The sequence below is a fragment of the Aedes albopictus genome, chromosome 2, assembly GCF_035046485.1.
Source record: "Aedes albopictus strain Foshan chromosome 2, AalbF5, whole genome shotgun sequence".
In the NCBI taxonomy this organism is placed as follows: Eukaryota; Metazoa; Arthropoda; class Insecta; order Diptera; family Culicidae; genus Aedes; species Aedes albopictus.
The window spans coordinates 184,426,884-184,451,361 of NC_085137.1; the positions used below are offsets into that span (position 1 = coordinate 184,426,884).

At 41.6% G+C, this 24,478-nt stretch overlaps 2 protein-coding genes across 3 annotated transcripts in view; both read left to right on the forward strand.

The window, feature by feature from the left end:
• Positions 1-14,710, forward strand: part of LOC109409303 (lysosome-associated membrane glycoprotein 1) — a 31,515-nt gene extending 16,805 nt beyond the window's left edge. The window contains exons 2-4 of the mRNA XM_029862286.2: positions 2,285-2,620; positions 13,311-13,538; positions 13,603-14,710. Coding sequence (XP_029718146.2) covers positions 2,285-2,620; positions 13,311-13,538; positions 13,603-13,931 — 893 coding nt within the window. The 3' untranslated portion in view covers positions 13,932-14,710. The remainder of the gene's footprint in view (positions 1-2,284; positions 2,621-13,310; positions 13,539-13,602) is intronic.
• Positions 14,711-17,646: 2,936 nt separating this feature from the next.
• Positions 17,647-24,478, forward strand: part of LOC115258768 (alpha-taxilin) — a 32,353-nt gene continuing 25,521 nt past the window's right edge. For both annotated transcript variants that reach the window (XM_029859167.2, XM_029859168.2), the window contains exon 1: positions 17,647-17,808. The gene's annotated coding sequence lies outside the window, so the exon portion shown is untranslated. The remainder of the gene's footprint in view (positions 17,809-24,478) is intronic.

Sequence of the window (24,478 nt, forward strand, 5' to 3'; positions counted from 1 at the left end):
AATCTTTGAAAGAATCTCCGGATGAATATCTGAAAATGCTTCGAATAAGCTCTAGTTGGGTTTCAAAAGAAAAATCCATGGAAGAATTTCTGATGAAATCTCGTACTGGCATTCATGAAAAAAAAACTGAAGGAATCTCTGGAGATATTTCCGGTAAATTTCCTTAAGAACTTTCAAAAATAATCAGTAGTGGAGGAACTTCTAAGAGAATTCTAGAAGAAATTTTAGAAAAAAAAATCTTCCATCTAATTTTTCGAGAAATCTACGAAATCTATCCCTGGGGGATAATCTGAAAGAATTCCAGGAATTCCCGAAGAAAGCCTAGAAGATGTTCCTGAAGAAATTCCTTGAGCAATACCTGGAAAAAATGCTTGAGAAACTCTTGGTGAAAATGCTTCAGGATTTCATTAACACATGTTTAGAGAAATTCCTGGATTTTCTGAAAGAATACCCGGAGGAAGTCTTGAAAGTTTTTTTTTTTCAAGGAAATCCTGGAAGAATGTCTAGCGAACACTAAAACTTCTTTAATAGAATAGAAAATAATAAAAAAAATCTCATGACAAATTTCCAAAGGGTTTACTGTATAGAAATTAAAAATTCAAATAAAAAAAATATCAATTGAGAATTTTTAGAAGGAATTTACTAGATTCGCAATAGAAATTCTTAGGAAAAAAAATTTTTTTAGAAATCTCTGGAAGAATTTCTAAAGGGAACTTGGGAGATATTTCTTAACGAATCGCTGTTTAAATATCTTAAGGGATCTCTGAAAAATAATTCTGAGAATATTAGGAAGATTTTTTGAAAAAAAATCTGAAGAAATTTATGTAATTGAAGTCTTTATTTCCTAGAAAAAAATGTTGTAAGAATGTCTGGTATTCGTGGATGGTTTTTTGAACTCCGGAGATTTTTTGAGATAATTTTTGAAATAATTTATGGCGAAATTTCCTTATGCATGGAAGGTTTGCTAGAAAATTCTTGGTGATATTCTTGAAGGTTCCTCTCTAGAGGGAAGAATTTCTAAAGAAATTCATGGAAAAGTTTCTGAAGGAATCCGTGCAATATTATCTAAAATAAATGTTCGTGGAAATTTTAGACGAATTTCTAAGAAAAATCATGTATTATAACGTATATTCAATGGGATCGGGATCGTCTGCGATCGGAATTCTTTATTTTGATCCATCTATCGTTGCTCGTGTCAGGCTAATAAGTTTCGCCGGAAAACCATGTTCTGACAGCTCATTTCTTTTCACTGAATCGTTCTTTAAGGACAAACGTCTTGACATCCCACTACAAAAGTGCATGAGAACTTCAGACGCACAAATCTCAAGAAGCAAGCTTCAGACAACAATGCATTTTATTATTCTGTTCTTGCTCACTTGTAACAAGCTTAAAATGAGAAACCCAGGGGTGCTGGATTTGTTTACAACAAGATTTGTGCCCTCAAAATCGTGAGTAGGTGCCGAAATCCACCATTGTGGCGGCCATTTTGGGATTCTAATTAGTCTGTCCTTAAAATTAATGAACATATAATGAATCTGCAAATTATATTCCCGAAATTTATCTAGGATCATCCGCAGGTTAAACATTAGATCCGTTATCAATCGGCCCTCACGAAAACCAGCCTGGTATTCGCCGACGAAGGATTTCTCAATAGCTCTTAGTCTGTTGAACTGGATACCCTTTCGACAATGATAACAAGCTGTAGTGCACACAATTGAACGATATATGGTTGGCTCTTCTAAATATAATTTGCTGATAGGTATTAGAGTTGCACTTGCATAGCCATTTCGATCAAATTTGCCTATATTTGCTACTATACGTAATCCACTCCTACGTTTCAATAGAGCAATCTCCGCCTATCATCGGCACTTGACAGCATGTTCAAATCGCACGTTTTCATACATTTTAGCTCTGCTACAATTGGGCTGCAGAAACTATTCCGTTGAGAGCCTTTTAATCGTGCAGTTGGTGACACAGCACTCGAATAATCTGAGACGACCACCGTTGTCGTTCATTGTCGTTATCAGTGTTTAACTTCCCTGTGGATTTGTGTTACGTCGAGCGAGAAGATGAAATGCCTGCCAAGCGAACTGATTTGTAAATAAGCAAAACTCGCAGCCTCAAAGGCGATAACCAGGATTCGCTCATGTCAGCATTTTACCCGTATATTGTCTGAGTCAACTTGTGTATCATTTCAAAGTATGAAACTGCTCACAACAATCCAATGAAAGCAAAACAAAACCAATGCTAATGGTGATTCATTTCTTTTTTTCTTTCCGGGCAGCTCAAAACGATGGTCCCGTTCCTCCAGTCGACCCACCAACCAGTGCACCACCACCCCCTACAACAAGTTCGACTGCAGCGCCTACTACTCGCACAACAACTACTACGACAACTACACCAGAGCCTCCACACACAACGACGTCAACTGTGGCACCGACAACTACTGCTGCGCCTACTACAACATCACCAACAACAACAACAACAACTGAACCACCAAAGCCAACGCCAGTCCCGGAGCCCGAAGTAGGCAGCTGGACCTACGTCAACGCTACCACCAACCAGACTTGCGTGATGACCCAGATGGCCCTGCAGCTCAACGTCACCTATCGGGATGCTGGTAAGTGACTCAATCGCTTGTCTTTTCGACCGTTCATCAGTCAACAGTTCTAAAGTTGACTGTTCAATAGAAAAGACTCGAATGGAAACCCAACACCATCCGCCATCACCTTATGTAACAAATATTCTAACGAATTTGAATGATTGAACAGACTTTCTTTGGCTTACGAGTTGATGGTACACGCTGATGTACCTATTACTTAACGCATCAAATTTCACATTTGGCGCCGATTTGTTATCAGTTCAGAATGCATTCCGGAAATGAATATTGATCGCATTATCAGTCGAGTCTGGCAAATTTGTATGTTTGTTGAAGGTATTGAATAACAAATAATGTGATAGCATGCCTACAGATTACTTGCCCTTTGCGAAAGACACATTTTGGGCACTGCCAGGCAGAACATTCATCGTAACAAAACATATGTTGCCACGGGACTATTATCGTCCAATTCTCAGAATTCAACCGATTCTCTGTTTGGTCAATCATGAACTAGGTGGTGGTGTGATAAAACGTCATTACTTGATAATTCCGCGTTGATCGTGAGAAATCTATAAAAATTTGACCGAATAAACCAACAATTTAAAATCCTTCAAGGAACTGATTCCAGTGGAACCCTATTTGTATAAAACTTTTTTTTATCTGTATTGACGAGATTTTTAGCCCTAGGCTAGTTCATCTCGGGACCCACGCTTTACTTCCTTTCCGAAGGAAGAACTCACATTTTGTGAGTTTGTCGGGAGTGAGATTCGATCCCAGGTCCTTGGCATGATAGTCAAGTGTTTTAACTATCACAACAGGTCCGCTTCACGTGTATAAAACTCCTTTGGTATATTTTTTTTCAGAACTCGGCTTTCAATAAGATGCTTTGAATATTCTGTAAATAGAGCTCTGCACAAAATTGTACATACATACATTTATTTGTTCCACATCATTAAGACAAGACATAATTAACAATAGTACGCCACAATACTCGGTTTGTGGCTGCCGCTCTCCATCCTCGGTCACGCCCCATGTTCGCCAAGTCACGCTCCACCTGGTCCGCCCATCGTTCTCTCTGCGCTCCACGCCTTCTTGTGCCAACCGGATCCGTTGCAAACACCAGCTTTGCAGGGTTGTTGTCCGGCATTCTTGCAACATGCCCTGCCCACCGTATCCTTCCGGCTTTGGCCACCTTCTGGATGCTGGGTTCGCCATAAAGTGCAGCGAGCTCGTGGTTCATTCTTCTCCGCCACACACCGTTCTCCTGCACACCGCCGAAGATCGTTCTTAGCACGCGTCGCTCGAAAACTCCGAGTGCTTGTAGGTCCTCCTCGAGCATGGTCCATGTCTCGTGCCCGTAGAGGATTACCGGTCTTATTAACGTTTTGTACATGGTGCATTTGGTGCGTTGGTGAATCTTTTTCGACCGCAGTTTCTTCTGGAGCCCGTAGTAGGCCCGACTTCCGCTGATGATGCGCCTCCGAATTTCACGGCTCACGTTGTTGTCAGCCGTCAGTAAGGATCCGAGATAGACGAATTCTTCTACCACCTCGAAAGTATCCCCGTCTATCGTAACATTACTACCCAGACGGATCCGGTCGTGTTCGGTTCCGCCTACCAGCATGTACTTTGTTTTTGAGGCATTCACCACCAGTCCGACCTTTGCTGCTTCGCGTTTCAGGCGGGTGTACAGTTCTGCCACCGTTCCAAATGTTCTAGCGATAATGTCCATGTCGTCCGCAAAGCACACAAATTGACCGGATTTTGTGAAAATCGTTCCCCGGCTGTTGAGCCCGGCTCGTCGCATCACACCTTCCAGCGCGATGTTGAAGAGTAGACATGAGAGTCCGTCACCTTGTCGCAGTCCCCGGCGAGATACGAATGAACTGGATAGTTCACCCGAAACCCTTACGCAGTTTTGCACACCGTCCATCGTTGCTTTAATCAGTCTAGTCAGCTTCCCAGGAAAGCCGTTTTCGTCCATGATTCTCCATAGCTCCGCGCGGTCGATACTATCGTATGCCGCTTTGAAGTCGATGAACAGGTGGTGCGTTGGGACCTGGTATTCACGGCATTTCTGGAGGATTTGCCGTACGGTAAAGATCTGGTCCGTTGTCGACCGGCCGTCGATGAAGCCGGCTTGATAACTTCCCACGAACTCATTTGTTTTAGGTGACAGACGACGGAAGATGATCTGGGATAGCACTTTGTAGGCAGCATTCAAAATAGTGATCGCCCTGAAGTTCTCACATTCCAAATGGTCGCCTTTCTTGTGAATGGGGCAGATTAACCCTTCCTTCCACTCCTCCGGTAGCTGTTCGGTTTCCCAGATCCTGACTATCAGCCGATGCAGACAGGTGGCCAACTTTTCTGGGCCCATCTTGATGAGTTCAGCTGCGATACCATCCTTACCAGCTGCTTTGTTGGTTTTGAGCTGGTGAATGGCATCCTTAACTTCCCTCAGCGTGGGAGTTGGTTCATTTCCGTCCTCCGCTGCACTGGCGCGGTCGTTCCTTCCGTTGCCGTGGGCTCCCGTGCCTACGTTCTCCACGCCGTTCAGGTGCTGATCGAAGTGCTGCTTCCACCTTTCGATCACCTCACGTCCGTCCGTCAAGAGGCCTCCGTCTTTATCCCTGCATATTTCGGCTCGCGGCACGAAGCCGTTGCGGGATGCGTTGAGTTTCTGATAAAACTTCCGTGTTTCTTGGGAACGGCACAGCAGTTCCATTTCTTCACACTCCGCTTCTTCCAGGCGGCGCTTTTTCTCCCGAAAGAGGCGGGTCTGCTGTTTCCGCTTCTGTTTGTAACGTTCCACGTTCTGTCGAGTCCCTTGCTGCAGCATTACCGCCCTCGCTGCGTTCTTCTCCTCCAAAACCGTTCTGCACTCTTCGTCGAACCATTCGTTTCGTCGATTCCGTTCCACGTACCCGATGGTGCTCTCGGCTGCGTCGTTGATGGCTGCTTTCACTGTACTCCAGCAGTCCTCTAGAGGGGCCTCATCGAGCTCGCCCTCGTCTGGCAACGCGGCTTCGAGATTCTGCGCGTATGCTGAGGCGACATCCGGTTGCTTCAGTCGCTCTAGGTTGTACCGTGGCGGTCGCCGGTACCGTACATTGTTGATGACGGAGAGTTTTGGGCGCAGTTTGACCATCACCAGATAGTGGTCGGAGTCGATATTGGCGCCACGATAGGTCCTGACGTCGATAATGTCGGAGAAGTGCCGTCCGTCAATCAGAACGTGGTCGATTTGAGATTCCGTCTGCTGTGGTGATCTCCAGGTGTAACGATAAGGGAGGCTGTGTTGGAAAAAGGTGCTACGTATGGCCATATTTTTGGAGGCGGCGAAATCAATGAGTCGTAGGCCGTTTTCGTTCGTTTGCTGGTGGGCGCTAAACTTACCAATCGTCGGTCTGAATTCCTCCTCCTGGCCTACCTGAGCGTTCAAATCTCCAATGATGATCTTGACGTCGTGGCTTGGGCAGCGGTCGTACTCGCGTTCGAGCTGCGCGTAAAATGCGTCCTTGTCATCATCAGTACTTCCGGAGTGTGGGCTGTGCACGTTTATTATGCTGAAGTTGAAGAATCGGCCCTTGATCCTCAACCTGCACATTCTTTCGTCGATCGGCCACCAACCGATCACGCGCCTCTGCATATCACCCATCACGATGAAAGCTGTTCCCAGCTCGCGTGTGTTGCCGCAGCTCTGGTAGATGGTATGATTACCTCTAAACGTTCGCACCATGGATCCTGTCCAACACACCTCCTGCAGCGCTACGATGCCGAAACCGCGGTCCTTCAGTAGATCGGCGAGTATGCGGGTGCTCCCAATGAAGTTGAGAGATCGACAGTTCCACGTACCGAGTTTCCAATCGCAAGTCCTTTTTGTTCGCTGGGGTCGTTGCCGTTGGTCTCGGTTCGTATTATTCTGTTGCTGATTTTCCGTTACAATGGGTTTTTACGGCTGGCTCGTAGGGCCTGACACCAACCCCCTACTTTCCGGAGGACCATAGTGCACAGTTGAGCTTAGAGTCCTTCCCTGGCACTCGGACGTAGATCAGCCGCCCCTAACATGGGGATCAGACGCTGTTGTGAGCCGCTCCTCCTGGAGAACAGACGCTCAGGTTTGCCGAAGCAAACCCCCCCTTCCCTGTCAGCCTACGACCAAAGGTCCCACCGGGGTTGGTTACCCGATCTTCCCTAAGGTTGCTCATAGTTTCCGGCCGGTACCGCGTGGAGGTAGGGATAGGAGTTGCTGGGCAGAGGCTAGTGGATCACAATGGGATCTGAATTGCGCAGCATACCCAGCCTTTACCGTGCACAAAATTGTATCCCTCTATTTAACTCTTGCTGAAAATTTCATCCAATCAAAACAGCGCAATGTCCTACAGTAAACTTACGTTAGATATTTTATTCAATAGGGGGAATCTCAGCACAAATCCCTGAAGGAATCCCGGGAATAATCCCTAAAAGAAAAGTCTGAGAGGATCCTTAAGAAGTTGTGTGGTATTCAGGAATCACAGAGTGGCTGTGATTTTGTTAGTTTGTCTGTCTAATTCTAAATGAAAAGGGTTTTATTGGCTCCGTAAAGCCTTCGGGCGTCTGGGCCTGTCAAATAAAGAAATTGTAAAAAAAAGTTCCTATCTAAAATAATACTGGAAGAAATCCCAGGAGAAACCTAGGAAAGAATTCCGTTCAGACTCCATAAGGCGTCGTCCACAAATTATGTAAAGTTCTAAGGGAAGTACGGCCGAGGGTTTCGACCCACACAAAAAATTTTGGATTTTTATACAAAAATGCGTTACGGTAGGAGGAAGGGGGAGGTTGAAAAAGGTCGATTTAAGCGTTACGTAATGAATGGATGCTGCCTAAAAGAATGCCGAAATGATTCCTTCAGATCATCATAATCATAATTTCGGAAGGAACCCAGGGATAAACCCGGCAGAATTCCCAGAAGAAAGTCTGGGGGTAATCCTTGAAAGTAACTCAAAAGCAGTTCTTTTGAATATTTTAGAGGAATCCCTGAAGGAATCCTGGGAAAGATCTCTGTTAGAATATTGTGGAAACTCCTAAAGGAATCCCATGAGAAATCCTTTGAGGAATCATTGAAGGAATCCCTTGAGGATTCCCAAGAAAAAAAAAATGGAAGAATCCTGGAAGTAATCTCGGAAGTAGTCTCGAGAGGAATCCGTGGAGGATTCTGAAGAGTCTCTAAAAAAATCCCATTAGAAATCTCTGAAATAATTCTAGGTGGAATCACTGAAAGGACCCCTGATGGAATAATTAAAGAATCTATGGCGAATCTCTAAAGAATTCTGGGATGGATTCCTAATGGAACAAGGGGAGAATCAATCATTAAATTAGATTACGGGAGAAGTTTTTAGAATTTCTGAAAGACTGCATGATGAATCCATAGATAAATTTTGAATACCTGAAAGAATTCCAGTAGAAATCCAGAGAGAATCCCGGCAAGTATCCTTGAAAGAATCGCTAAGTTAATCCCGGGAGGAATTTCTAGGAGAAATAAAGAAAAATCAATGAAGGTAATCGACAGAAATTCCTGCCCGGGAGAAGTAACTAAAAAAAACGAAATAAACTCAAAAATAATTCTGGAGGAATTCCTGATAATGATTCCTGATGCATGCAGTCTCGGGAATAATCCGTGGCAGAATCCCAAAAGGAATGCCAAAAGACATTCTCAAAGCTGAACAATACCGGGAGGATTGAATAAAGGACTCCCGAGAGGAATCCCTGTTTGAATGCCAGGAAATTTCTCTGAAGCAGTCCCGAGTCCAAGAAGGAATTATTAATGGATTCTAGAGGAAATCACCGTAGGAATCCGGGGAAAAATGTCGGAAGAAATCCATAACAGAATCTCTAGAGAAAATAATCAAAGAATCTCTGGAAGAATATCTGTAAAAATGGAGGAATCCTTAATGGAACCCATAAATGAATCTTCGATGAAAACTCTTAGAGGAATTTTCTAAAGGAATCATATGAAAAATTTATTAAGAAATCCCGGATAGAATTCCTAAATCAATGTCGGGAGCGATACCTGTAATCTTGAAAAAAAATGCCGGGAGGTGTCCCTGGAGAAATCCCCAAAAACAATCCTGGGAGAAATCAATGACGGCGTCCCGAGTAAAGTTACCGAAACAATCTCAGAAGGAATTCCGAATGAAATCCCTAGAGGAATTCCGAGAACAATCCCTAAATTAATTTAGAGAGGAAGCCTGCAGAACGCGCGCCGTTGTAAAAGATGCAACACTACCAAAGAAACCTTGTTCGTCGTATACAGCCCGAGCGCGATGCAGTTCAGAGTCCAGTTATTTACTTGTTCGAAAGGAATCGCTCAAGAACCTTCTTCAGCGGTTCCTCGCAGAAACTGTTTACGGTGACTGCCATTTAAACTGTCATTGCTTCTGAACTGCAAACAGTCCTTTAGGGCCAAACAGGCGCGCGTCCTGAAAGGTTAAAGAATACCTGGAAATAATAAAGAAATCTCGGGAAGAATCCCTTTAGAAAGCCCGAAAGTGGATTCCTAAAAGATTCCATGATGCAGTCTCGGGAATATTCCGTAAAAGAATCCGCGAAGGAATCCCGGGAGGAACCGATGTAGGAACACCAGGTAAAATCCTTAGGAGGATTCCGAAAGGAATCCTGGGTGAAATACCTTAGGGATCCCTGAAAGAACTCTGGAGGAACTCCTGAAAGAAACCCGGAATAAATTTTTAGAAGCATACTTAAAGGGATCCCATAAGAAATCCTAAGTGATTAGAGTTGAGTTTTTGAACAATATGCATGCCCTAGGTTGACCGGAAATCCAGAATCCCGCGGCTGCTGTCGCAATTGACACAATTCCGAAGCTTTTGAATTAGGTACTTGATTTCGTTTTCAGCACGTAAACCCCGGAAAAGTTTTAGTGATCATCGATGATCAAGAAGAAGTAACGTCAAATGCCGTCGTATATGTCAAATGCCGTCGTATATGTCAAATGTAATCCGAATAGATTAATACCAACGACCTTTTTGCACGCACCCGTGTACCCATACGCGCCAATATGCTGCGTAGTTGACGTGAAAACTAGTGCATAGAGCTTAAAAAGTTGCATTTTATTCAACTTTTAAGAGCTTCGCCCCCCAATTACGTCACAAGTTGGCACCAATGCGTGTGTACCCTTGAATGGTTCTCTACGTGACTTCACAAGCACCGTTACCGGACCTCGTCGACATTCTTTCCGACTACCATCTTTACCAGAGATTTCAAACTGATACCTCCCATGGACTAATATCCGATGCTAGAGATTCGCCTCTTTGGACTCTTTGGGAGTGTTTGCCATCATTGATGATGATCAGGTGATTTAGTTTGACCACAGGCTCCTGCAGCACATCTTGTCGTTGATGATATGGTCACTTGTGCTGAAGTCGAGCTGTTTTCGACGACCTCCGGAAGTTTGATTTCTGCCCACCATGAACGCTACATCCTTGACTCCATTCTTGATCATGTGCTCCTTTTGATGACAATGGTTACATCTTCCAGCGAACTTCCGGCATTGGGTGGTATGAATAACAAGTAGTAAACTTTATTGCTTCTAGATCTACTCAGAAGTAAAGTTCACAGAGTTTATTACATTGCTGATATCAATCTGGTAGTTGAAATTAATCTAGAAATACCGTTACAAGGATGTTTTCCAGAAATTCCGACAGGGTTTTTCTCTGGAACTTCTTCAGAAATACCTCTTGGAATGCCTCCCAGGATTACTCGCAAGATTGTTCCGTACTTTCCATGCCATTTTTCTTTGTATTCTTTTTTTTTATTCTTTCCGGAGATTCATCCGGATCCTTACTGGTATTTTCCCAGTTTTGGATTCTTTCCTGCATTTCTGCTTAAGAATCTTCCAAGATTCCTTTATTTTTGCCGATTTCTGCTGAAGCTTTTCACGAGGATCCTTCAAAAAAAAAAAACAGAGGTTTTTTTGCGTATTGCTTTCAGAGTTTCTCGTGGTGCTCCTACGTTTTGCACAAAGAAATTTTTGCGGGGTTTCTTTCATGATTATTTCCGAGATCTTCACAAAAGTTTCTCTCAAGATATATCGCAGGAGTTTTCACAAAATTTCTTCTAAAGTTTCTTTCGGAATTCCTCTTAAAGATTTTTCGCGATTCCTTCCAGTGCTTTTCATATGACTTTTCCAGAAGATCTTCCCGGGATTTCTTCCAGAGCTGGTGCAGGAGTTTTTCTGGGATTTCTACTAGAGCTCCTGCAAAGATTTCCTTAGGAGTTTTCAAAAAATGTTCGTGAGCTTTCTTCAGAGTTTCGCTTTAAATTTCTACAGGTGTTTCAGCTGGAATATTTCCTAAAGGTTCTTACGGGATGTTTTTTTTTATGTTCTCCTGGTACTTTTCAGAAGATTCCTTTCGGCTTTGGTCTTGGGATGTTTCTCAGAGTTTTTCTGAATTTATCCTGGGTTTTCTCCTAAGTTTGTTAGTGCTTTTTGGGCCCTGGGCTTGGATTATATTTTCCAGGAAGCTTTGATTTTGGGCATGTGGCCGATGTGCTTTGCAGTAATGATTAGAATAGCTGAATGTATAAGCAATGGCAAACAGTTCTTTAAAAATCAGATCTTCAAGTCATCTGATATAGTTATACTGATCATGCTGCTGCCTTGGCTGCTGCCTAGTATATCGAACATTTGTCGAAGTCATTTATGTGTCGGGAAAATATAATTCCAATTTGGTGAGAATATTACAAACTAAGGGAGGGTAATAGGCCCAGTCAGACCCCTGAATGGGCAATGTGGGTTATTGTATGGGAATGCCATTGAAGGTTTGTAATATTCTCCGAGGCTTTCGAAATCCAACAGGGCGCGTCCCCGGGTTGCGGATAGGGGGAAAAGGGAGATTTTTCACATTCGTACTGTAATCAGCCAATGTGATATTATCTCCTATGGTGTTGTAGTGCGAATGAATGATCTCATTCTATGGGAATTCGAACCTTGTAATGTATTACTTATTAACTTCAGTTTTCTAAGCTTGACAAGGTTTTGAAGACAAACATGAGATGAGAGAATTGCCTAATAGGAAAGTCACATCAGCAAAGCTTTAACATATGCAAATGCTATCCATGGGGTCATGTCTAGCATTTAATATGTATGGCAATGACTGATTCTTACCTGGCAGGGGTACTACAAGACCACGCGGACATTTCGATTAAAGGCTTAATTGGGGATAATATATTTTCCAGAACTGAAGGGACTTTTTTCCGGGGTGACTGGCGAGTCGGAGAGGGTAGAAGATCCCGTTTGTTATAATTGACAAAATAAACAATCGAGCGCTTTTTTTTCTATGACTTGCTTGGCATTTTGTGGATTATTGTTTTTTTGGTTTTGGAAGGTATGCGATTCACTATTGAGCCTTAAAATTATTTTGCATCTAAATAGCATTGATATTGTCAAGTCTGTACAAACACCCTAATCCCACACCAAAATACTCTTTTCCTATCCCATGGCGTTTATGTGGTCAGCAAAGACTATTCAGCCATTACCCCTCCGTATCATCGGCTTTGGACTGACTTGCGCTCTCATTGCCCCACCAAATGCTGCAAAATGAAAATGAAAATGATTTGTTTCAGAGCTTTTCTAGGCTTCTCCTCGTATAATTCCCAGAAATTTTCTCAAAATCCTTACCAAACATCGTTCCAAAATATTGGCTGCCCATTTTTTAAGTTTCTTCAATAGTTGCTCCAGGAGTTCTTGCAGAGATTTTTGTAATAGTTTTTCTCGAAATATCTCCTGGGACTAAATTCCTTGTAAGAAATTCCCAGATAAATGTCGGAAGTAATCCAGGTGAAACCTTACGCAAAACCCCTCAAAGATCTATTGGAAAAACTCGAAAGGTAGTTTGGAATAAGTCCTAAGAAAAGCTGGGGCATCTGGGGGAAAAAAAATTCTGGGAAAAATCCCGGCTGGAAGTATTAAGGGAATTCAGGGAGCAACCCAAAAAACCTTCGAGAGAAATCCCGCGAGTATATCAAAGAATAATATCGAAAAACTTTTTAGAAGAAACCCCTAAAAGAACTTCTACAAAATCTTGAGAGAAACTGTTGGAAAGCTATAGCGGAAAACTACTTAGAGAAATTCCATAAGGAACTTTGGATAACTTTTGGAACTATCTCCGAGAGAAATCCAGCAAGAAACTTGGGAAAACCTCTGAAAAAAAAGGCCTGGAGGTACCCCAGCAGAGACCTCGTGAAAAACTCCTGCAGAAATTCTGCGAGAAACTGTGGTAGAAATCCCAATATCAATTCTCAGAAATCTCGAAAGAACACTAAAAAATCTCTTAGGAAGTAATTCTTCGGAATAGCCAAAATAATTAATCGGTCTCACCAGTTTTACTCAAACTTGTTGAAATACTATCGTAATTTCCAATTTTCCATTGGATCTTCATCGAAATCGCAACATATCACAAGCATCTCTAAAATTATAATTTCTGGTATAATCAAAGCTACCAGCAAGCTATTACCAATTGTACAATAATAATAATCTCATCGATTTTTTGCGCTTTACGACACCGGAAGGCGTGTGAACGTACATTCGATCGATTGACGTGTTTGTTTTTCCCTATGCCCCTTACCATTCATATGCAGCACCTTTTACATAACATCAACGATGCTAAATTTTCGAGCCTTTCCTTTCGATTTGTTTCCCCCCTCGTTGCAGCTGATAAGCCTGCAACCGTCCTGTACGATGTGCCGAAGAATGCCCGCGTTGTGAACGGCTCCTGCGCCGACAATGACCAGTTTATCCAGCTCTTGTGGGGTCCGGAATCCGTCGAGAAGAACACCCTGACGGTCAGCTTCAGACGTAACACCACCGAACACGAGTTTGCCCTGTCCGGAATGAGCTTCTACCTGGTGATTTTCGGAGAGCAGTTCCCCAATGCCAAGGGTATGTGGCTCTACAGTCTTTCGTCATCTGTGCTTAAACTAACCTTTGAATGCCTTCATTGCAGACAACCAAACGCTCACCCTGGAAAATAAGCAAACCCTGTTCAAGACCCCGACGGACATGTCCTACCACTGCAACCGGCCCCAGAAGCTCAACTTGACCGCGAGTGATAACTCCACTTCGACCGTGACCGTCTCCAAGCTGCAGTTCGAGGCGTTCCACAACAAACAGAACGCCAAGTTCTCGATTGCCAAGGACTGCGATGCCATCGACACGCCGGACATCGTTCCGATTGCCGTCGGATGCGCCCTGATCCTGCTGATTGTGATCGTCCTGATTGCCTACCTGGCCGGACGCCGAAGCACCCGATCCCGGGGATACGTAAGCATGTAAGATGCGCGCGCGCGTGTATGAGCGTAAGCATTGCTTGATACCTTCCGCGAGAATGCTCTTCTGATCTGAGAAGAATACCAAAATCCATCGTTCGTGCACTGAAAATTGCCGAGCTCGGGTTTAGGGTTTCCGTAGAGTAAAATTTTGGTAGAAATTCATCAGGCTTGAGCTAATAATTTTTGAATATTTGTAACATTTGTAATGTTTGCCGAATCGCGTTACACTTTTGCCGACCCTCTGTATATTCTAACCGATCTGCGGTAAACTTTTACCGAATCCGAGTGTAATTTTAACGAACTTACTCACTGTCTTCATTTTACGGGATGCGATACGATTCTGGAGCGAGACATCAAGTCCAGATCTGAAATTAATCAAATTCTGTGAAATTTGACCAAAATCCGTTAATTTAGATTAGCCGAACGTTCGGTTGTTTATATTACGATGAATTGTACCATATCCTGTGAAATGAAATAAGTCTGTAGGCAAAAATTTACCGAAATCCTAATACCGAAGTCGGCAACTTCAAATCAGTGAAACATCTCAAATAACCAGGTCGTTTTAACAACAAGTGCGTGTAATATGTGTCCATATGCGAATCCAGCGGCGAAGAGCATTCAGAACTGAGAGAAGAAAAATTGGTGCGAAAAAAAGTTGGAGATTTCGTAACAGTACCGCATAAGAAGGTGTACTGTTCAACAATATTATTGTTGGAAGCGAGGGGAATACATGCATTGTTTCATCTCGTCTTTATTCGTTCTTTAATCAATTCACACAACAAATACGTCTAAAAGTACCAATACAGAAACAGAGAGAAACAACGACCCAAAAATAAAACCTTCAGCATTCTTCAAAACATAGAATACAAACATAGTCCAAGAAACAGTGAATTATAAACGTTGAGCAGTTATAATATTTCCCGCGAACAAAAAAAAAACAGGAACAGACTTTTTAAGCCATTTGAGAGGAAAAGGAAGTGATTTTGGAAAAAGCACCACCAGAAACCCAAAATTCGAAAGACAGAAACAGAAAAAGAGAAAAAAAATCTTGTTTATAATATACCTTTCTTGTAGTTGATTAGAGTAATTTTTATGAATCAATAAATAAAAAAAGTTGATCGGTAACATCGGTGTAAGAAACCAGCGCTTGCGCAAGCGACCGGAAAGTTTTGAAGAGGCATAACCCTTTGGGGAGGTCCACCCCCGTGGGAGGCAATTTGGCCCTGAGAAAAGCCCCGGAAGAAGCTTGGAGAGAAATTTCAGGTGAAACGTGTAGGAAATATATCGGTTGAAATTCCTCCAGAAATCCTGTTAGAAACACTAGAAGAAAACACACAGAAATTGTCTTGCCGTTATGGGAGAAACTTCGGACGAAATCTCGGGAGGGATCCCTGCAGTAAATTCGTGAAAAACTTTGGAGGAGCTCTAGCAGAAATGCTAGGAATAACTCCTGTAGAAATTCTGGGAGGAATCCCGGTAAGATCTCCTGGGGAAGTCCCATGAGGAACACCAGCATTCTGCAATCAGTTTGGACGGAGTTGTTAGAAACTTCGCCACGCCCAACCCTCAACTACCTGAAGAGCGCTTTGCATCAGGTCCAAAATATAAGACTCCCCCTTGAGGCATCCACAAAGACTCAATTTCCCAATCGCTGTTGGACGCATTGTCGAGTAGAGATATCGGTTTTCAAGCATTTGGTGAATCCAATTGGAAGTCATTGGAGATATACCATGACTCCGTGCGGCTTCCAATATGGCATCGAAATGCACGTTGCCAAAAGCACCCTCAATATCTAAGAAAACCCTCAAACAAGATTGCTTTTGAGCGAATACCTTCTCGATATCGTATACAACTTTGTGTAAAAGAGCCACAGTGTACTTACCAGATTGGTAAACATGTTGGTTCACATGAAGAGACACGTTGGTCAGATGAACATCACGGATGATGTTCACGGATGAACATCACGGATGATGATCGACAATGCGTTCTAAGCATTTCAAAAGAAAAGATGTAAAACTGAAAGCCTGAAACTCTTTGCTTCTTTATACGACGCTCTACCCACATTCGGAATAAACTTTACAATAATATCCCGAAAGAAATTTGGGAATATACCTTATAGCAAAACTGCAAACAAGTAGTTTTTTTCAAAACATGTTTGAAATAATCTGAAGCATCTGCCCCAGGAGATTTGAAAGGAGCAAAGCTATTAAGTGCCCACTCAATCTATTCTAATGTTACAATACTCCAAGCCGAGGCCAGGGAATCATAACAACAAGAAAATAGATCAGGTTCATCCGAAGAAGTAATATCCACACATCCAGGGAAGTGTGTGCTGAATAAGCATTCCAGAACTCCCTCATCAGAGGAAGTCAGATCGCCATTTGGCAAACGAAGTTCGTTCACTCGGTAATCCTTAGATTTCGCAAGGATTTTGTTTAACCGACTGACTTCACTCAACCTGGAAACATTTGTACAAAGGTTTTTCCAGCCGGATCGTTCAGCAGACCGAAGAACTTTCCTGTAGGCCTTGCGAGCCGACCTGAAAGCCTCCGAACTAGCCTAACGTCGTCTGTTCCAACTCTTTCTACATTGTTTCCTGAGTTTCGCCAGATCAGAGTTCCACCAAGGGGTTCCTTTTGTGATCTTCACAGACCGCAGAGGGCATGCTTCTTCAAAAGCTTCCATGATTAAAGTCGTGGAGTGTTGATGGATGATGAGTATACATGAAATTTGGCCGCAGTGAAGAGATCACAGTTAGTTCGGGTATTCCGGTTATAGCGATAGACAGATAAAGATTCTTCATCTGACACCTAAGCTGCCGCGTGCTGCATAGTTGTCCCATGTGCTATGGGAATCCCTATTAACATGGGACAACTATGCTGCACACGACAGTAAGTCCAATAAAATCAATAAGTCAATTGGAGAATTGATGACTTGCTTGAATGCAACCGTAGGGGATGGTTCATAATGTGGTAAATACACGGAATAATAGACGTATTTCCTGTTGATGTTTTCAACAGAAACATCAATTGTGACAGCACAAACATCTCTGGTGGTTAATTCAGGAACGAGTGTAGCAATGATTGCGTTGGTGACAAGCACACAGGCTCGAGGCATGACACGCGAGTTTGCCATTTCATTTTTATTAAAAGTAGCAAACAGCGGCATCACAAGGTTTTCTACATAGAAATTACTTGTACGAAAGTAAGGTTCTTGGACTAAAGTCACTTGGACTGTACCCTTTTACAAGTCTGCAAAGATTGATCATTGCTGTTCTTGTATGCTCAAGATTGATCTGAGTTATCCTATAACCGTAGCCACTATCCAAACTAGACAAGATTAAACTCTTTACAATCAAAGCACAATAATGAACAGTAGCAAAAAAAACCAGATCGGTATCGATTGAAAAGGCCAAAGTCTGGAAAAAAATCGACCAAAATTATTGAAAGTGATTATTTACGTTTCGCTTGATAGTAAATACTTTCCTAATTATTGATTAAACTGTTCGTATCAACAGTTAGTACCTATCCGGTAAAATCGTTCAATTTACACTGGCGCCTGCGCAAACGGCTTTTCCGAGTTTCGAAGAGACAACTTTATCGCGGGATCAACCATACGCCACACACCGTGCGGCTATTTTTACCCCTCACCGCGGTGAACATTTTCCGCGTTTTCTCACTCTCACTCTCCTTGCATTGCACTGGATCTTACTGGGTCTTACGATAGGTAACCGCAGTAGCGTTAGAACTTTTCCTTTCTTTATGCGTATTTTCCGTCGTACGGTGCGCCGTGAAAAAGTGAATGAAAATAGTGTCACTAAAGTTAGTGAAGTTTCCGGAAAAGTAATTGATTAAAAGTGTGGAAAAATCGTGGAAAAGTCTGTAAGTGAGAAGAACTGGTGGAAAATCGCCAATGGAAACTATCACAGGCCGGCAAAAGCGGGAGTTGAAAAGTGGATGTCGTTTCACCTCGTGCTGTAATTTTCACACATTTATAGTCTTAATTGGATCAGTCTCACCGATCTCACCGATCGTACTCTTCCTTCGCCGTTTGTCTTCTTCTGAGTGGCGATCGTGAATTTTGGGTTGTAGTTAACGTAAGTGACGATGTGTAAGAATGTTTTGATGTTCTTCTGGGACTTTACGGATGGTATGTATTCTCGTCGTCTCCATGAAGCTCCGCATGTTTATTCAGATGATAGCATTGAATAATATTTACATGTTTCCCATGTCTATCGAACATACATTCATTTGAAATGAAACTCGCATAGTAGGTATACAAGTGGACTAGGTTCAACGAAAACCAGTATTCCTTTGTTCCAGTAAAATGAAAATAGACGACAAAATTAAACAGACATCTGTTGATGTTGGACTGATGTCGAGTTCCCTTATTTTTTTTGACATTTAACATAACGCTATTTTTTACGCACCCTAATCATTAACAATGCTGTTTACAATAATTATTATTACTATTTATTAACGACACTTTATCATTATTGTGGCATTCGTGTCATTGTTTACAATAAGTTGTTATTATATTACTTACAATAGTAATTTCCCAGAGAATTCGTGAATAAAACATCCAAAGAATGTATGGAGAAATTCTTGATGAAATAATTGAAGCAATTGTCAATGGAACCCGTGGAATAATTCTCAAACGAGTTCCTTGATAAAGTTTCTCACGAAATCCTTGATTAAAACCAGATGGTTTTGCAAGCAACTTCGCAAAAAAATCCTAAATGATGTCCCCAATAAAATGTCTTAAAGAATCCCTGGAAAAAAATATCGTTAAAATACCTTGATAAATTAGCATTGAAATCCGTGTATGTATTTCTGACAGATTTTCTGGATAAATCAAATTTTCTGAGAAGTTTCGCTAGAAATCCCAAGAGAAATTGCCCAATAAATTTTTTAAAAGATTTTCTGAATGGATCCACTCTGAAAAAAACATAGGCGTAGCCAGAGGAGGGGGCAGAGGGCCGTGACAAAACCAAACACCCCCCCCCCCCCCCCAACAAACAAACAAACGTCATGCTAATAGTTCAAATTCTCCTGGAACGCCTTCAAAAATTCTTTCAGGCATTTCTTCAGGAATTTCTTCTCCAGGCCTTCTCCAGGAATTTCTCTTTAGTGACCCTCCATGGACGTCTGGCGGTGTTCCGATTCCTTCAAAAAATCTTACAGATACTACTGCAAGCATAGAATCACAAACTCAATAAATAAGTTTGTGATATAGAATAGTTCCAAAAAAAGGCGATTGAGCCTCCAAATAAATGAAATTAATCCTCCAAGAATTTTCCTACAGCTTGCTTCAGAGATTCGATAATGAATTCTTCAATAGATTTCCTTCAAGAGTTCCTCTAGGGATTTCATCAAAAAATCACCGGGAATTTCGCCAAGGATTTCTTTAGCGGTTCCTCCAGCGATTGTTCCAGTATTTTTTAAGCATTGCTCCTGAAAATTCATTGGAAGTATTTCGGCAAGATATTGTTCCAGGAATTCTTTCATAAAATTCGGCCAGTTTATTCCAAATTTTTCTACAAAAAGACTTTTCAAAGTTAATCCAAGAATTTCTTCAATCATTCGTTTAGAAACTACTGCAGTCATAAATTTCTTTGGATTTTCTTTTCCAGGGATTCATTCAGAATAAATAAAAAGAAAATCGGGTTAAGTAAGGTTCCTTTGAATTCCACTAAGAATTTGCATCCTTTGACAGATACGTATTTCGACCTCAACTGTAAGGTACAAGACACTGAAGACGACCTTACAGTTGAGGTCGAAATACGTATCTGTCAAAGGATGCAAATTCTTAGTGGAATTCAAAGGAACCGTACTTAACCCGATTTTCTTTTTATTTACAGATATTCCCCTAACAAGCCCAGGTTAATCATCATCATTCAGAATGTTTTCCAGGAATTCGTTTAAAAATCCCTTCTCGAATTTCCTAAGAAATTCCTCATGAAATTACTACCGGGATTTCTCCTGGTTTTTTTTTCAGGAATTCCTCCAAGAATTTCTATAATAATTCTTATAGGGATTAACTCGGGAATTTCACTTAGCATTCTCTCACGAACAGCTCCAAGGGTAATTTTACAAATTTATACAAGGATTCCTTCATTCCTACAGGAATTGTTCAGATTTTCACTTAGAAATTCCTCTCTGGATTGCTTCTGGGATTCCTCCTGGATATCGTCCGGAATTCCTCCAGGGATTCCTTTAGTAATTGCTGCAGGGGTTGCTCCAGAAGTTCATGCATGATCTCTGCTAAGGATTTTTTTTTTAATTTTTGCAGGAATTCCTTCTGCGATTTCTTCAGGAACTCCTCTTTGTATTTATTTATGAATTCCTTCTCCGATTTTTTCAGGAATTCTTTCTGGGATTTCTCCAGAAATCCTCAGGAAATTTCTCTAGAGATACCTACATATATGCCGAATGATAGTTGGTTATTATAAACATTGCGAAATGATTGACTTTACAATGTCCAAGTAAAATTTTAAAACATTTACAAACCATTAACAAAAAAAAATAAACACTCAAAACATTACTTTTTTTGTGTTATTTTCAAACTGTATTTCATAATTATTTTATTAGAAAATGAGAAAAAAATATGTATATGTATAATGTACTAGTCTACGTCGCGTCGGTTGACGAAATTAATAAATAAAAAATAAATTTAAAAAAAAATCGTCCAGGAACTCCTCTAGGGATTCCACCAGGGAGTCCTCCGGAAATTCCTGGAGGGATTTCTCCAAGAATAAATTTCTTGGTTACGGGTCATTTGGCCGAATGCCGTTTGGCCGAACGCCATTTGGCCGAACGCCGTTTGGCCGAACACGAAATGATTAATTTAAGTGCTCATGTCACCGTTCCCCATATTAGTTGAACGGCAGCTGCAAAAAATTTGTGTCGCGTTGTTTCTTCGTTGTCTCGTGAATTTCAATTCGGCCGATGAAAAAGTCAGGCTTGCGGAACTACGCCACCCAGTGAAGTGTATATTCTCAAAAATGTTTAGTGATTTCTCTAGTAGTGGTACAGCTACGCCGTGAAACATCTACCTACGAAATCTGTGCGATTTGCTTAATACTTATGTTTACTTTTTCAGTGGTAACCAGGTAAATGATTAAACCATTTCTCATACGCTTTTTCGCCAAGGAAAGCACACCCCATTAAACCCTATCCAACTTCCAACTCCAGATATCTATGAAGTGGGCCAAGTTCTTGGACATATTCTGAGTAGATATCTAACCAACATTTCCTCCCCATCCCCGCTGATCGTAAGGACCTGGCCAGGTGTCGAGAGTTCGTTAAATGAAAGGTTTGTCAAGTCCCAGGCAACTTTTCTGGCGCATTAAACGTCTCAATCGACAGCCGCCCCAGGATGTGTACGGTCGGCTATGCTATGCTATGCTATGCTATGCTATGTCACCGTTCCCCATATCAGTTCAATTCGAAAGAATAGCCTATGATTCAAAGAAGGAAAAATCTCTGACATAAATATTCGCATTTTCAAAGCCAAATAATCTCCGCTCGATTAAACTAGAAAGAATAGCCTATGATTAAAAGAAGGAAACATTTCTGATGATCATATTGGCAGCTAAAATGCTACCCGGAGTCTATCCTCATCTCTGAATTAATTTGACCATGATTCGGCCAAACGGCATTCGGCCAAACGGCGTTCGGTCAAATGGCCGGACACCAAATTCCTCTAGAAATAGCTCCAGGAATTTCTCCAAGAATACCTCCAGGAAATGCTCCTGGGATCCCTCCAAGAATTCTTACGGGGATTACTCCTGGAATTGCTCCAGTGATTCTTCAAGGGAATCCTCCATGAATTCCTACAATTATTACTACAGGGAGTCCTACTATTTTTTTTCAGGAATTTCTCCAGGGATTTCTTCTAGAATTCCATCCTCCAAAGATTCATTCAAGAATTTCCCTATGGATTCCTGCTGCAATTCCTCTAGGAAATTTTCCAGGCTGGCTTCAGAAATTCTTCCAGGAATACTTCCAGCAATTCCTCCAGGAATTTGTCCATGGATTCTAAGAATTTCTCCAGGCTTTTCTCCCTGAATTCCTCTAAGGGATTTCTGTGGAATTCTTCCAAAGATTCCTCCAGGAATTGCTTCAGGGATTTCTCTTGGGATTTTATCACGGAATTCTTTAGAAATTCTTCCAGGGATTCACTAAAAAATCCCTTTAGGGATTCCTTCAGGAATTTTAAAGGATTTTTAGTTCATCCAGGGATCCCTTAGGAACTCCCAAGAATTCATACAAGAATTACCCTGGGAAATCCAGAAATTCCTCCACGCATTACTCTAGGAACTTTCCTTTTGAAATTCTCCGAATAGTTCTAGCAGGAATTCCTGCGGGAATTGAAATTCAAAGGATCTCCAGGAATTCTTCCAAGGATTCCCTAAAAAAATTTCAAGGAATTCCTCCAGGAAATCCTCAAGGCATATCTTCAAAAATTTCCCCAGGAGTTCCTCTCAAAATACTTCGAGGGATTTCATCATAAATTCATGCAGAAATTTCACCGGATTTTTCCAGGAATCCTTCCAAAAATTTCTCCAGGAAATCCTGCAGGAATGCCTTCAGGAATCCAGAAGTTCCTCCCTGTATTCATCAAAGAAATTATCCAGGCATTCCTCCAGGAACTCGTCCAGGCAATTCTGCAGGAATTCTTGCAGGACTTCCTCCAGGAATTTCTTCGGAAATTTCTCCAGGGATTTCTTCCAGAATTCCTCTAAGGATTTCTGCAGAAATGCATCAAAGAATTCCTCTAGGAATTCTTCCGGAGATTCCTCCAAAAATTTATCCAGTGATTTCGCTTGAATTCTATCACATTCTATCCCAGATTTCATCAGAATTTACTTTAGGGAATCATCAAACAGTTTCTCTTCCTCTAGGGCTCCCTTCAGGGATTCCCCTAGGAGTTCATCCAGTATTTTCTCTTGGAATCCAGGGATTTGTATAGGCCTTCCTCCAGAAATTCATTCAGAAATGCTTTCATTAACTCTTTTAAGAATTTCCCAGGAATTCCTCCAAGGATTCTTCCAGGAATATCTGCAAGGATGTCTTCAGATATTTCTTCACGGATTCATCCCAGAATATCTATAGGGACTTCTGTAGGAGTACATCCAGGGATTTCTCTAGGAATTCTTCCAGAGATTCCTCCAAGAATTTATCCAGGAATTCCTCCATGGATTTCTCTTCGATTTCTACCACGAGGAGTCTTCTAGAGATTCGTCTACAAATTCTCCCAAGAATTCTTCCTGGAATTGATCCAGGAAATCCTCCTGGAATTGATCCAAGAAATCCTCTTGGAATCCGGGGATTCCTCTGGGAATTCCTCCAGGAATTCCTGCAGATTCGAAAAAATCCACTACAGATTCCTTCAGATATATTGCTCCAGGGATTTATCCAAGAATTCTTCTTCAGGGAATCCTCTTCCTTCCTTCCTTCAGGGAATCCTCTTGGAATTTCACTAAGGATACCTTCAAAAATTTCTCCTGGGATTCCGCCAAAGATTCCCCCAGAAATTTGTCTAGGAATATCAGCAAGAATTCCTTCATACTTAAATTCAGGCATTCCCCCAGTGATTCTTCCGCCATTGTCTCCAGAGATTGCTCCTGGAACTCCTCCAGGAATTACTCCTGAGATTTTTCCAGAAATTTCTCCAGGGATTCGTCCAAGAATTTTTGCAGTTTTTTTTAATTACTTTAAGGATTTCTAGGGGAATTACTCCTGCGATTCAGTCAGGAAATTCTCCAAAAAGTCATCCAGAAATATTTTCTCAATTTTCTCCAAGACATTGTAGGAGTTTAGCCACGAATTTAATCATGAATCCATCCATGAATTCCTTCAAGAATACTTCCTGCAGTTCTTGCAAAAGAAATTTCTTCATGCGATTCTTTCAGGAGTATATCCTGAGATTTTTTTTTTCTCCAAGAAACCCTATTGTAGAAGTTATTCATGGATTTCTTCAGGAACTACTCCAGAGAGTCCTCTGTGTGGTTTTCCTGAAATGTTTTGAGGGTGTTCCTTTAAAAGTCCTTTCTTTCAAACATTTGACAAGGGATTGCTTCAGAAATTTTCCCGGGAACGCCTCGAGCGTTTCCTTCAACAACTGTCTTAGGACTTATCCTAGGATTCATTCAGGAATTAGTTTCACGCTGAATTGTGTAGAACAGGCGAGGTTTTTTCAACGTATTGTATAAAATACAACAGCGTGACTGCTGATGATTCAAACAATGCTTTCAAAATATGATATAGGGTGCGGGCACCGGTTTTGGCCAGTCTAAAGGAAATCATTTTTATAAAAATAACCAATAATCCTATGAAAACAACCAATACGTTAAAAGAAAGGTTTCAATCTATATTTTGAAGGAAAAATGCAGAAATCCCAATACTTGATTTTTGTATTAAAAGTGGCACTGGCCAAAATAGTAGCTCTCCTGCAGTTTTGGCCATATTCTTAAGTTTGGTTTCTATTTTGGCCAATCACGTGTATTTCTTATGGGAGTGGCCAAATTAGAAGCACCCTGGCCAAAAT